General features: G+C 36.6%; 1 protein-coding gene across 1 annotated transcript; it reads right to left on the minus strand.

Annotated features, from left to right (window-relative positions):
• Nucleotides 1-3502: 3502 nt before the first annotated feature.
• On the minus strand, nucleotides 3503-15097 carry LOC130238491 (E3 ubiquitin/ISG15 ligase TRIM25-like). The gene is made up of 7 exons (XM_056469528.1): nucleotides 14513-15097; nucleotides 13485-13580; nucleotides 13174-13407; nucleotides 11752-11905; nucleotides 11704-11710; nucleotides 7034-7089; nucleotides 3503-4038 (listed from the first exon to the last, which is right to left on the minus strand). Exons 1-7 carry the CDS (start codon nucleotides 15095-15097, stop codon nucleotides 3503-3505), a joined length of 1668 nt encoding a protein of 555 aa, XP_056325503.1.
• Nucleotides 15098-15569: the final 472 nt, after the last annotated feature.

Below are 15569 nucleotides of genomic sequence, written 5' to 3' on the forward strand. Positions count from 1 at the left end.
ATACTGCTACACTGCGTATTTCTGTCGGAAAACATAATATTATCTAGTTTTCTCTAGAAACTGAATGGCATTTCACTGTGATCTTCTCTTATAAAGAGCACGTAATTATGCAGCCACAGAGGGGTGCCCAAACTTTTACATAAAACTGTATATGGTTGTACGATAAGTTGCTTGTTTTATTTATGTTAATACAAACGCTCAGCAAGACAGTAACTAGACATAATGACATAAATTTGATCATAACATTAAAAAACAGCAGTTAAAAGCAAAACAAAGCTAAACAACACTGTAAAATATATTTTTTGCTGCCTTTAAAGGAAAATTCCACTTATTTTTATGATAGGCTTATTTTTACAAACATGACCACCTTCTTGCATAGGAATCGTGCCTTGCAGCCATGGAGACATTTGTGAGAGATGATTAAGATTATATTCACTTTGGTGCAGATCGTGATCTGTTTCTAGAACCGTTATACACAGAAGTTAGATCGTTTTCAGGCACTGCGAAATATTTTTGTGCCTGCTGCAGCCATGGTACAGTAGCAAAGTAACTTGATTATTACAGTACAGATCCTATGGTTATATAGTTATATCGACCAAGAAAATAGCAACTTTTCTTTTTCAATCAGTGTTAGTACAGAATGAAACTACACAAGCTTTTAAAAAGAAAAATTATTAAAACTGTTTTTGAGCGAGATGCTAATAATCTAATCTAACTTCAATATCTATGCTAAGCTAAGCTAAAAGTGCTCCATTGCAGAGCTAGAGATAAGCTAAATACAGTGCATGCGGAAAGTATTCATAGCGCTATACTTTTTCCACATTTGTTTATGTTACAGCTTTTTTCCAAAATGGATTAAATTCATTTATTTCTTCAACATTCTACACACAAAACCCCATAATGACAATGTGAAAAAAGAGTTTTTAAAATTGTTGCAAATTTATTAAAAAAAAAAAGCTGTACAGAAGTAAACATGTACAGAAGTATTCACAGCCTTTGCTTAATATTTTGCTAATGCACCTTTGGCAGATATTACTGCCTCAAGTCTTTTTGAATATGATGCCACAAGCTTGGCACACCTGTCCTTGGGAATTTTTGCATATTCCTCTTTGCAGTACCTCAGTAAGCTATATCAGGTTGGATAGGAAGTGACGGTGTACAGCCATTTTCAGATCTCTCCAAAGATGTTTAATAGGATTTAGCTCTGGGCTCTGGTTGGGCCACTCAAGGACATTCACTGAGTTGTTGTGAAGCCACTCCATTGATATTTTGGTGGTGTGCTTTGGGTCATTGTCCTGCTGGAAGATGAATCGTCGCCCCAGTCTGAGGTCAAGAGCACTCTGAAGCAGGTTTTCATTCAGGATGTCTCTGTACATTGCTGATTGGTATTATCCTGGATGATGAGTAGTGCCTGGTTTTCTCCAAATGTAACACCTGGCATTCACTCCAAAGAATTACATTTTAGTCTCATCAGACCAGATGGTTTAGTTTCTTATGGTCTGAGAGTGCTTCAGATGCCTTTTGGCAAATTCCAGGCTAAAGAGAGGCTTCCGTCTGGCCACTCTACCATACAGGCCTGATTGGTGGATTGCTGCACAGATGGTTGTCCTTGTGTAAGGTTCTCCTCTCTCCACAGAACAATCCTGGAGCTCAGACAGAGTCACCATCAGGTTATTGATCACCTCCCTGACTAAGGTCTTTCTCCCCTGAACACTCAGCTTACAGTAGATGGCCAGCCAGCTCTAGGAAGAGTCCTGGTGGTTCCAAACATCTTCCACTTACGGATGATGGAGCCCACTGTGCTCATTAGAACTTTTAGAGCAGTAGTAATATTTCTGTAACCTTCCCCAGCCTTGTTCCTCTAGACAATCCTATCTTGGAGGTCTACAGACAATTCCTTTGTCTTCATGCTTGGTTTGTGCTTTGACATGCACTATCATCCCTGGTAGCTTATACTGTATAGGCAGGTGTATGCGTTTTCAAATTATGTCCAATCAACTGAATTTACCACAGGTGAACTCCAATAAGCTGCTGAAACATCTCAAGGATGATCAATGATCAAACAGAATAATAAATTAATTGAATCCATTTTGGAATAAGGCTGTAACATAAAAATGTGGAAAAAGTGAAGCACTATGAACACTTTCCAGTTGCACTGTATATTCAAAAATGGTAAAACTCAACTGTTTACTTCCAGTAAAGTTGTAAAATGAGCCTATTTCCAAATAAAAACAAATGGAGTGTTCCTTTAATTGTTTTTTGTTTAACTTTTCTAGCTTACTCAACTTACATCATTCAAACTGACAAAAACATTAATATAAACTTTGTATAACTTACAAAATTTAGTCGAAACCTGATAAACTTCTTTAAATAAGTTAGCATAAAACATTAAAAAACATTCCCCCCTACCCCTCCATTTTTTATTTTCACATGAACGAGTTGGGATGTCCCGATTCTCTTTTACTTGAGAGGTTTAGGGGTAAGGGGAAGTGCCATATAGCCCTTAAAATGAACATTTTTTTCAGGATCACACTATAAGATTTCCCTGAATACACCAGCTACAGCGGCAACTTTAGCTGCAAAAGCAAGCAAGAAGATCCACAAATGTAACAATTATAATAACACCTGGAAAATATTCCACAAAACATTTAAAATTCTGATAACGTTACCCGATGATTTGACAGAATAGGCCAGTCTAGTTTTTTATAGCACGTCGAGTATAACATTAAACTTTCTGTCTTTTTGTAAACACAGAAGAGATTTATACTTCTTGAAACATGACCCATCGGTTGTAACAGGGATGCCAGAGGAAAACCAGAAGCTCAAACACTTTCGAGCTGAAAACGTACAACATTCATCCAAACACAAACAACTTTGGGAATAGTAATATGTTAAATGTAACTGTGTTTGCATCTTCTGGAATGGCTACCGCAGACAACATCTTGTGTGTCGTATGAGCTACTGTTGGCATATGCGTGTGGTGTCTTGTTTCTTAGGGTAACATTTTCATCCTTATACCCCTTCACACTGTTTCAAGGGCCAAGGGGAAGGTGTAGGGGCATTATATAGAATTGGTATTGGGCTTTTGTCATATCTCTTTTACAGTAAATACGAGGAAACCTGAAATCGGTTACATGATTTTTTTATGAACATCATTTTTACATGATGTTTTTTTTTTTCCCTGCAGATTTATAGAATTAAGTTCTGGACTAGCAAATTAATTTATCCATATTATTACACTATTAAAAGGATATCTTACCAAAAATGATCACAAAAGAAGATATTTTGAAGAGCGGTTGAAATCTCTAACCATTAACTTTCATATTTGTTTTTCTTATTATGGTTACAGGTTTCAGACATTCTTCAAAATATCTTTTTTTGTGTTCAACAAAATCGATGTTGAGTAAATGATGACAGAATTTTCTTTATTCTTCCTTTTATTATATGCGTCGCGAGAGCTGCGATGTGGGAGTTTTATTTGTAGAATCTCATCGCACAAAATCTAGTTGGTTAGTTGACAAAGTTTTACTGATGAGCCCGGATTGACCCAAAACCCAGGATAGAGCGGTTGATTGAATGTGGTGTGGACTCTGTGGATGAGACTCATTGTGTCAGAGATGCTGAAGAAGGACAGAACTCCTGCTCTGTGATCCACATACACTCCTATTCTAGAGGAGCTCAGTGGTACAGGGAGATTAACCCCTTTGTGATTGTGTCTGAACGCAAACCAGGAGTTAGAGCAGGACAATCTCCAGGACTGATCATTAAACCCAAATAAACACTCATTTATCTTTCCCTTCCTCCTGATGCTCTTGTATGAGACTGCTATGCCTACTGCAGCCTCACCGCTCCACTCCACTTCCCAATAACAGCGTCCACACACACTCTCTCTGCACAACACCTGATAAAAACAATCAAATCTGTCTGGATGTTTAGGATAAGAACAGACTGTTTCACCGCAAATAGCCACTCTGTTCCCCTCATAGAGTTGAATTCTGTTATTCACTGTGTTCGAATCTAGAGTGAACTGACTGCAATCTGAAACAGATAAACATGCATTTTATTATATTAAGTGGCATGCAAGCATGTCTATTTTGGTCTAAATCTGAATGAGAGACCATGATAAAACATTGTAAGAATATAAAATGTAATGATGTATGCTTTTTGCAAATATTGTTCAATTTATTTGATATTATTAAGATTCTGTCATATTTTATTGAATTAATTTGTCCTGTAGGTTTAGAACACGGTTTAAGGAATATTTTACTCACCCGCAAGCCATCCTCAGTGTAAATAACGTTTTTTGTCAGACAAACAGTCTGAGTAGTTTTAAATTTTATCCTGACTATTCAATGCTGGGTAATGGCGTTGGATTGTGAACTTTATTTTAAAGTAGAGCTGTAATCGGGCCATAAAAGTTAGGCCCGACAGAATTTTGCCCGAGTCTGGCAAGTGCATTATGATTGACATCTTTTTAAAAGCCTGAGCCCATTTACAGCCTGACGTTATTCAAATGTGCACCTGCACACAGCTCTTTTGCCTTTTTTCAAGAATGAGTTGTTCATACGTGTTTTAAGATTATTTATTCATAACAAACGTAGGCTATGGGCCACTTAGAAGTTTGAACAAAAAATAAAATAAGTCCTCTGTAACATCTTAACCTCTCAGCACTCTAAATAGGCCTAGGTACACTTACCCTTAAATTGGCCAACACACCAATAAAAATAAGTATTTCCTAACAAATTAAATTAAAATAAATTCAGAATTAAGACGGGTATTTGGCAATAATGAAATTAAGATAAAGGCTCTGCGAGATTTGTTTCCCCACTTCACAATTTGGCCTTAAGGCGACGGTGAAGCTGAATATTAAAAGAATAATGCCAAAATTAGCCTATATACTCTGACTAAATTATAGATTTATGGTTTAATTAATATTTAGTTATAGTTTGAAAATCCTTTACTCATCAAGATTAGGCTATGTGTTTTTGTGGAGGAACTTTATTGAATCTACTGTAGATGGCTTTAGCGCTCACTGGTGGTGCATCCAGCAGCACTGAACACCCTTTCGCTGCTGCTGCTGGCCAGGAAGCATAGAGTAGTACTACTGATCTGGCTAATTTTGTCAGTTTTGAGTAGGATTGTTTGTTCATCTTTCACTAGCCAAGAACATCCATTTCATTTTCATTTTCCGCAAATTTAGCTCTTTTTGACGTCTCCGTCATCATTTGTTTCACCTTTGCAGGGATGGGTTTTAACGTTATAACAAATGATTTGATTACTTTATCGCGCTATTCAAAAGGCATCACATGCCTGTTTATTTACTGCGCAAGCCCAAGCCTGGCCAAAACCCACCTAAAATGATAGAAATTAAGCCCGAACCCATCCAAACCTGACGGGTCCCACCGGGTTCTTTCAGGTTCGGGCAAAGATTTTCAGCTCTATTTTGAAGGCTTTAAAATAGTGACCTTTGTTTCTGAAGTTTGTGTTAGTTTGATGACATAAATCAAAAGCCCTTTAAGGCAAGTCATTTCTCTCGGCGGCACTCTTTGAAACCCCTCACTGGCAGTATGCTCGTGCATTGTGTCTGAATGGGGAAACATAAAATTCTCTCAAACTGTTTGCCAAGCTTACAATTAAATTACATATTTTAAATCACCAATAAGTTTAAACAACAAACGTCTCATAACTTTCGTCTCTAAATGTTTGAATCAAACAAAATCAGCATATTTTCAGGTTGCCCAAGCAAATGCACAGTGGAAAGAAACAAGATTGCGACACCAACCTCATTTACGGCATCCTACACATAATCATCCTTTGAATAATGCTTTGTCAGATCTTGCTGCTCTACTAAAGTAATCCTCAACTTGGTCTTGATGGCAAATCTCCTCCAGAAATGGCAGCGACTCTTTATTTATAAGTTTGTGGGTGTTTGACTAGTTGATGTTAGTCATGTGATGTGCGTTTGACAGGATGGACTGTACATCTCGTTCCTTTCATGCAGATTACAAAACCAAAAAACTTTTGTTTTCAAGTGCGCTTGGTTTATTTAAAAGCACAGATTTCAAGCTTTATGTGAATATATTTCTTGTGTCTGTAAAGCAAGTATTTGATGAGATTCCAGTGTGTTTGTTGTTGTAAAAGCACACGTCTGGTCCGAGTTCTCCCCCAGAGAATGGTCAGTCTACAGCGATCAATGATTGGCTCATGTACTAGTAGGCGGGGCTTCATTCGCCACATTGACCATTACACTTTTCCCCATTCAAAACTATATACGGGTGACATGTATATGGGTGACACTCTAAAGTCTTTGCATAAATCTGTCGTCAAACTAATGCATGTGCCACCAGAGGGTTAACAGATGTGTTATGAATGGGCTAGCTATTTAACATTTTTTAGTTATGAATTCCAATCTCTGACTTCCAGAAAGCCGAATGCATGTAATGCGCGACTGATGTATACGAAGCATGATGTAAAACACATTTGTTGCAGAAGCTCCCGAAATAGTTAAACCATTTAACAAACAATTTATTTAACACAATAGACGAGAACAAACAAGAATACGAGTTGAATTGGCATTACTGTTTATCATTATACAGTATATTGGTCACAATGCTGTGTACATGAGCCGTCCTGTGTAACGTCATACATCATATACGTCAGTCGCACATGGCATTTATTCAGCCGCAGCTGGAGGTGAGAGTTTATCATTTCAATTGTTGTAATATTTCTGTTACAAAAACTCATTGATCCTTTTCGTTAGACTTGCGTTAATCACGTGCCGGTGAACACTTTTTGAAGCTTCAAAATAAAAGCCACTCTCCAATCATTATACAGCATGAAGGAACCAGGATAACATTTTAAACTGCTCCAACTGTGTTCATCTGACAGAAAAAAGTCATATACATCTTAGATGGCTTGAGGGCGAGTTAGTTATGAGGTCTTTTTTTTTTTTTTTTAAGTGGTGAACTATTACTTTAATCATGCATTTATTCTACATGGCACAATGTGAGTGTGTGTTTTCATAATGTCTTACATTGTAGGAACTCCTCCCTGTTGCTGGATTCTGTTATGGGGATAAAGTTGATATATGTTACCAAAGAAATAAACACATAAGAATAATTCAACCCAGACTCATCGGAGAAATGTGCTTCAGCCTACGTTTTAGTGAAACTGTCAATACGCATTGAAACATACACTTTACTGCAGTTTCTAGTTAAAACGAATGTTTAGGGGCTGTATGACGGCAACAACTTTTGTTCTTTTGCTCAATAATGCTTTGTTTCAACTGAGTGGTATAGTTTAGGCCGGTACGGGTCACCTTCATTAGACTTGTGTCTCCATTGCCAAATGATACCCTTTTGGTACTGTAGGCGTGGTGTATAACAGAAAACAACAACATCATTCTCACTTGGAAAAACCAGTCATTCACATATCATATGAGAAGCACGTCTCACAAAGTGAAGTTTATTTATAAACTAATTTTGAGAGGATCACGTGCTTATGATTGCTTGCAGCTGGTCCCCCATCATCCAGTTTATGATTCACCTTTCAGATGATTCCTAAGCCACTATGAATACCCTAAGTTTTATATCACAGCCATCTTCGTTTTGAAGAATCCCCCCTTCCACCCCTACTCTTCTAGATGGGAGGCATGGTGGCCTAGTGGTTAGCACTCTTGCCTCACACCAAGAACGTCACTGGTTCTAGTCCTTACCAAGCCAGCCAACGTTTCTGTGCGGAGTTCACATGTTCTCCACGTGCTCACATGGGTTTCCCCCTGGTTCCCCAGTTTCCTCCCGCCGTCCAAAAACATGCAACTTAAATTTATTGACTAATCCAAATCTGCACCATAGACCTGCTCCTAGTAAATAGTTATCTCTTAAGACCAATCACTATTAGCTACTGCAGCAGGGGAGGTCTCGAGATCTACCTGAGCTCAAACTCCCCTCTCGCCTTGCAAACGCAGGCTCGAGGATCTTTTGAGCTCAGGGCTCTCTCGCGGAACAGCATGCCAAACAAGCTATATAATCAATCATCAGCTAAGTATGAACTCTTGAAACAGCTTTATACATGTAACCTCACTGATCCTATGCCACCCAACCCGCTCTGAGCTGTGATCGAACTGGCGACTCTCCATATAGGAGTCGGTTGCTCTAACAAGGAGACTAAAGACCATGACCTCTATCGTCTGTTGCTAGAGCACCTTTTCGGGTTCAGAGGAGTGAGGTTTATCTGCACAGCATTTCTCTAGCTTGTCTATGTTACATATACATAAACACTTATGCATAAATGAGAACTACTAACCTTTCTTTAAACAGAATATGACTATAGCTACATGGTCACAATGCATAATTTCCTCGCGCTTGCTTTTGAAAACACTATTTGTTGGGTTTAGAGTTAGGCCAGTGGTTTGCTGGTAAAGGTGATCTATATTGTAAGCAGGGATGGGCATAAATATATTGACATGTATATTAAAATAAAATACCAAATACATCAATTTTAATGTATCAAAATAAACTACAAAATAAAGCAGTCACAAATGTATCAAAATAAAATACTGTATTTTTGTATTTTAAAAATACAAAATACTTTTTTAAGGGTAGCACGACATTTCTTCACAATCCTTCCATCAACAGGCCTATTGGATCAATTCCTTTACCATTAAACTGACTTTAACAATGTTTGATAACAACAACTTTTCTCTGCCACTTTGTTCACCTACTGTAGTTATGGCCTAATGGTTGAACTTGTAACCCAAAGGTAACTTGTGTTTCTCTTTGAGTTTGGTATACGTTTTGCACAAATTTCATGCAGAAAATTCTGTCTTGTAGATGATATCCTTTGGTTTAAATCATTTAATGCAGCTCATGAGTCACTCATAGTATCTGTTGATTATGTTTCCATCCATTGCGTGTCCTGTAAAATTCCCATCATCTCTGTTCAATGATTATTCAACCTTTTAACAAGCTTAGATCTAAAATGGTAACAGGCCTATATGAAGAGTTCCTTTTAATTTTTTTTTTTAATTAAACTGTTCTGTACTCAATGTAAAAACGGGATTTCTGAAAACTCCACAACATAAAAATATGATATCTGAAAAGTACAAAAATATCTGTTTTTGCAAATAAACTCATATACATTCTGCTGCTGCCATGTAACTGGAGTTTGGAGTTTTTGGTCTGCCTGTTTAAACTGGAGTACTATTAAATATTTGTGTTTCATATATTGTGACATTTTGACATCTTTAGGCAGACATCTTTGGCCTGCATTGACTATTCAGCGCATATGCAGCTATACTGGCATTTAAAACAGCCAATGAAATATTATAGTTTCATCAGTGTAGGACTTATTTTGATGTTGTTTGTCTTATTTTTTTGCCATCTACATCAACAATCCATCCATTATTTGTACAGTATTCTCATTCTCCCAAGATTTTAAGTTCTTCTTTAACTGGAAGACTTTACCCTCTTAAAAACAACTGTACAAGTTATGATATTTTATTGCATCTCATATCTTAGACAAAGATGCTGAAGAGTACACTATAGCCATTATATATTTCCAACACAATTTCATGGAAATTCATAATTTTTTTTATATTGTGCCTAATTAGTATGAATTTGTGCAATCTCTTTTATACAATTTAGTGCTATTTGCTAATCCCCCAATGTCGGTTGGGTTTAGAAGTGGGGTTGGGTTCCACGCCTCCTTTTTAAAATGATACATTTTTGTGACTGAATTAGCCACGAAACTGACAAAACATAAAATAGTTATGTTTGCTCATGAGATCAGACTGTATATTTCTGGTCTTAGCATTGCTCAGTAGCTATTTTCATTAATTGTTGACTTGCTCCTGAATATACCCTCGCCAGTGGTCTATTACTTTCTTGAATATACCCTCACCATTTGTCTATTACTTTCTCGAATATACCCTCACCATTTGTCTATTACTTTCTTGAATATACCCTCACCATTTGTCTATTACTTTCTTGAATATACCCTCACCATTTGTCTATTACTTTCTTGAATATACCCTCACCATTTGTCTATTACTTTCTTGAATATACCCTCACCATTTGTCTATTACTTTCTTGAATATACCCTCACCATTTGTCTATTACTTTCTTGAATATACCCTCACCATTTGTCTATTCCTTTCTCGAATATACCCTCACCATTTGTCTATTACTTTCTTGAATATACCCTCACCATTTGTCTATTACTTTCTCGAATATACCCTCACCATTTGTCTATTACTTTCTTGAATATACCCTCACCATTTGTCTATTACTTTCTTGAATATACCCTCACCATTTGTCTATTACTTTCTTGAATATACCCTCACCATTTGTCTATTACTTTCTTGAATATACCCTCACCATTTGTCTATTACTTTCTCAAATATACCCTCACCATTTGTCTATTACTTTCTTGAATATACCCTCACCATTTGTCTATTACTTTCTCGAATATACCCTCACCATTTGTCTATTACTTTCTTGAATATACCCTCACCATTTGTCTATTACTTTCTTGAATATACCCTCACCATTTGTCTATTACTTTCTTGAATATACCCTCACCATTTGTCTATTACTTTCTTGAATATACCCTCACCATTTGTCTATTACTTTCTTGAATATACCCTCACCATTTGTCTATTACTTTCTTGAATATACCCTCACCATTTGTCTATTACTTTCTCAAATATACCCTCACCATTTGTCTATTACTTTCTTGAATATACCCTCACCATTTGTCTATTACTTTCTTGAATATACCCTCACCATTTGTCTATTACTTTCTTGAATATACCCTCACCATTTGTCTATTACTTTCTCAAATATACCCTCACCATTTGTCTATTACTTTCTTGAATATACCCTCACCATTTGTCTATTACTTTCTCGAATATACCCTCACCATTTGTCTATTACTTTCTTGAATATACCCTCACCATTTGTCTATTACTTTCTTGAATATACCCTCACCATTTGTCTATTACTTTCTTGAATATACCCTCACCATTTGTCTATTACTTTCTCAAATATACCCTCACCATTTGTCTATTACTTTCTTGAATATACCCTCACCATTTGTCTATTACTTTCTTGAATATACCCTCACCATTTGTCTATTACTTTCTTGAATATACCCTCACCATTTGTCAGTTACTTTTTTTCTTAATCATTGACCACCTTCTCATAAAAGAAATAATTTTTCTCTTCTGATCGCAAGCTTAGGAAAATAACTAGGAAAACACTAATCAGAGGCCTCATTTTTAAGATGTCACCATGTAGACTTCTTGCAAAGTATTTTACAGTATTTTGAAACTACAAAAATACAAGGCACTAAAGTATTTTCAGACAAAATATTCAGCCACTTTCATAAACTCTATCAAATTCAAATGACAAAATAGTATTTGAAATACATGTATCATAAATACTGCCCATCCCTGATTGTAAGCCCCACTCTTTCAAAGACATCTACAAGAAAGACTTGTTTCTGAAACATATCAAAATTTCACATTTGCAAAAATGTGCACAGTGCCCTTTGTCATCTGGATTTGTCATCATGGATTTGTCACCTGACACCTGAAATAAAACAAACCTGGTGCAACACATTGCATGTTTCACAAGAATGTAAGCTGAGGGACATATTTCCAATGAACCTGGGTTCTAATTTTTCTAAAACTACTGTATAGATGGTTTCTCTTACACAACTTTAAGGCGCATTTCGAAAAGCAAACTTTACCTTTCTCTGATACTTTTGCTTTCTCTTCTTGGCACAAATCTTCAAGTTTCTCTCTCAGTTGAGAGACAGACTTTCTTATGTCATCAAAACACAGCAGAGAACTGATAGTCACTCTCTCAGTGGATCCAAATGAGACAGAGTTAAGCTTAAAATTCTAGAGGGAAACAACAGAGATAAAAATAAAATTATAAACAACCTACTTGCTTCTGCCTGTGAGATATTCGGACTGTCACAGACACTGAAGATATTTACTTATTATTATTCTAAATTTTACCAAAAATTTCCATAAATACATAGACAGTGTAAGTCAGAATTATCAGCCCTTCTGTATATTTGTTCCCCAATTTCTGTTTAACAGTGAGAAGACGCATTTCTAAACATAATAGTTTTAATAACTCATTGCTAATAACTGATTTATTTTATCTTTGCCATGATGGCAGTACATAATAGATATTTTTTAAGTATGCAGCTTAAAGTGACATTTAAAGGCTTAACTAGGTTAATTAGGCAAGTCATTGTATGATGATGGTTTATTCTGTAGACAATCTAAAAATAAATATTGCTTAAGGGGGCTGATAATTAAAATCTCCTTTAATTATATCTAAAATAAAACAAGACTTTCTCATACCAACACAATCTCACAGCAATTCGTAACTTTTTGCTTTAGTGGCTAATTCGTATGAATTCGTACGAACTAATTCGTATAATTTAGTATGATTTGCTTATCCCCCAATGACAGTTGGGTTTAGGGGTGGGGTTAGGTGCCACGCCTCCTTTTTAAAATAGTACAATTTTGTACGACTGAACTCGTACGAATTCGTACGAATTAGCCACTAAACTGACAATACGTAAAATACTTCCGTTTTCTCATGAGATCAGGCTGGAAATACTGTGAAAATTGCTTTTCTCTGTTCAACATCATTTGTGAAAAATTTAAAAATAATAATAAATGAACAGGAGGGCTAATAATTTTGATTTCAACTGTCTATAAATAATTTATAATGCTATAAAACATGCTATAAAAACATAGTTCTGAGCTGTAATAGGTGATTTGTTCATTCTTTAAATGCAGGCAAACTGACAGAAAGGAAAACAGCTGAATGGAGCATGCACTAACCTATGTATTTTTCAGTCAAAAGATGACACCAAACTGTCAAAAATAGAGGTGTGACAGAAAAGCATATGAATAAGGATGTTTGAAGTTCCTGGATGAGCCTGTACTATTAGTTTTAGTGGGAGTTAACTGGAATAACATACCTTTGATAGCCGCGACTGACCAATTAGAATCAAGTATTAGCTGATGATTCATTGGTATTTGAATTGGCTATTATGTTAAAGTTAGGACACAAGTTGACACAAGTCTATCTGATTGTACTTCCTTTCTTCTTGTTTTAGAAACATGCTTTAGATGCCTTTAGTTACCTGTAGGAAAAGTATGTGATCATCAGTGTGTAAAAGTTGCTCCAGCTCAGTGTTTCTCTTTTTCTGGTCTTCAATCTCCTGCTCCAGTTTCTTCAAGAGTCCTTCAGCTCGACTCACTTCAGTCTTTTCTCGATCTCTGATCATCTGTGAGACCTCAGGTCGTCTTCTCTGCATGAACTGGATGAGTTCAGTAAAGATCCTCTCACTGTCCTCCACTGCTGTCTGGGCAGAGCTCTGTTGGAGAATACAGACAATCAGACCAGCAGGAAATTGTTCTCTTTAGCTGCATTTCTCCTTCTTTCTTCATTCACCTTGTGAGTCTCCACTGCCTCTTTCAATTCCTTAAACTTCTTCTCTTTCTCCTTGATTGACTGATGGAACTTTCTCCGATTCTCCTCCAAACCTTTCTGTATGAAAACCAAATAGGCTATATATGAAACTCCAACATATTTTTATAATCTATTTTCCGTACATTTTACTAGTTTTAAAAGCAGGACCATACAAATTGTATCTTCTCAATAATCAGATACCAAAGCATATTTAAAGGGTCACCGAAACACATTATTTGCATGCTGCTAAAAACACTATTAAGACACATATATTTCACAAAATGAGTGAAATTTTGACACTAAATCGTCCGCCGTTCTCTTTCTGTAAATTCGACTCCTCTCGTTCTCCTCACATGATAAATGAAATATGACTCATTGTAGCTGTTCAGATTTTAATTATAGTGCATACTCTCATCTTAAGCAAATTACTTATGTTATTATATACTTATAGACTTATATTTTCCATTTAACTCAAAGAAATGTTTAATAAAAAACGAATACTTTTAAAAAAACAAATGTGGGGACGGTGTCACGGTGGAAAAGTGATGTCACCGGTGTTGCGTCATAAAACCGGTAACACCGCCAACACCGTCTATCGTGGCAAGCCTAATCCAATATCTCTTTTGTCACGGGGGCATGCAGGAAATGTTCCTGAATGAAAGTGAAAGTGCCAAACTGCAGTTAAAGTCGACAAATTAAGAATTTGGCAAATATTTAGATTACTGATGTTCATGTAAACACAGTCACTGTCTTTCTCTTCTGCGTCTGCGTGTTTGTTTTGCCTCTGTAAAAATCAGCGCATGTCCAAACTGAAACTCCCATATTTCTGCAAAACCTTCCCTCTTTCCCTCCCCTGACACTACCATCTAAACAGAACTGGACACACCCACTTTCCTGACTTTAAAAGTTCATATTAATGCATTAAAATGGCTAAACTTTTATGTGACGTGAGTAAACTGTTGTTTGTCAAACATTTTGAAAAGTGGCACTTTTGTTTATCATAAGCTTACCTGTTTCTCTGTCCTCTCCACCACGGCTGCTACAGTGTCATGGTATCTGTGTTCATACATCATGCATAAATAGCAGATGCAGCACTGATCAGTACGACAGAAGATTTCTAGTAGTTTATCATGTTTAGAGCAGATCATCTGCTTCAGTTGTCCAGTAGCATCGGTCACTTTGTGTCTTCCCGAGTGAAACTCCTCATGACGCTCAAAGTGAGTCTGACAGTAAGATTCCAGACACACCAGACAGGATATCACAGCTTTATATTTTCTCCCAGTGCAGACATCGCACTCCACATCTCCAGGTCCAGCGTAAGAGAGAGCACAAGTCTTTTGGGCTTTTCTGATCTTTAGATTCTCCACCATTTCAGCAAACACCACATTCTTGTTTAAAGCAGGTCTTTGAGTGAAGGTCTGTCTGCACTGAGGGCAGCTGTAAACTCTCCTCTGCTCATCTTGATTCCAGTAGTCAGAAATGCAGTTCATACAGTAACTGTGTCCACAGGGGATGGTCACTGGATCCTTCAGGAGATCCAGACAGACTGAACAGATAAACTGATCTTCAGCCACCAAAATACTGCTTTCTGCCATTTTGCTGCATGTAAACATACACAAACAAACACATGTGTAACATCACAATTTAACTTTCTAGTTATGTTACCTGAATTGATCCTTCGCCTACAAAATACCAGCTTAAGCCATTTTATTATACACACAGACATAAACACAACTAATTTTGCTTGAAAAAAGTGACCAATGATGTATTTTAGAACTTGACAAATACAATTATCCCAGAGATGGCTGCTTCACTCGTTACTTTAAAAAGTTCATCACAGGCCAGAAAATTTACAATAGTAAAAGAGAGATAGCCTGCTGTTACTGAAAACAGAGAGAGTGAGTGAGAAACAGGTATTAGTCAATCTTGTTTATCAATTAGAAAAACAGATAAAAAAAAAAAAGCTCATTTATTTTTACCTGAACTGAAGAGTTTCTTGCTCTGCATTTGATAAACTGAAACTGTGAAAACAGAAGCCAAATAGACAGGTAGATGGATAATCCCAGA

This window comes from Danio aesculapii, chromosome 2, assembly GCF_903798145.1.
Source record: "Danio aesculapii chromosome 2, fDanAes4.1, whole genome shotgun sequence".
Taxonomy (NCBI): domain Eukaryota; kingdom Metazoa; phylum Chordata; class Actinopteri; order Cypriniformes; family Danionidae; genus Danio; species Danio aesculapii.

What these genes read in the sequence shown, in the direction of transcription:
- LOC130238491 (XM_056469528.1), bottom strand. Translation starts at nt 15,097, where the DNA reads ATGGCAGAAAGCAGTATTTTGGTGGCTGAAGATCAGTTTATCTGTTCA. An exon ending in ATCACATACTTTTCCTACAG is followed by an intron (nt 11,906 to 13,173) that starts GTAACTAAAGGC and finishes GTTTCCCTCTAG; the next exon opens with AATTTTAAGCTTAACTCTGT. An exon ending in CAGGGAGGAGTTCCTACAAT is followed by an intron (nt 4,039 to 7,033) that starts GTAAGACATTAT and finishes TATCTGTTTCAG; the next exon opens with ATTGCAGTCAGTTCACTCTA.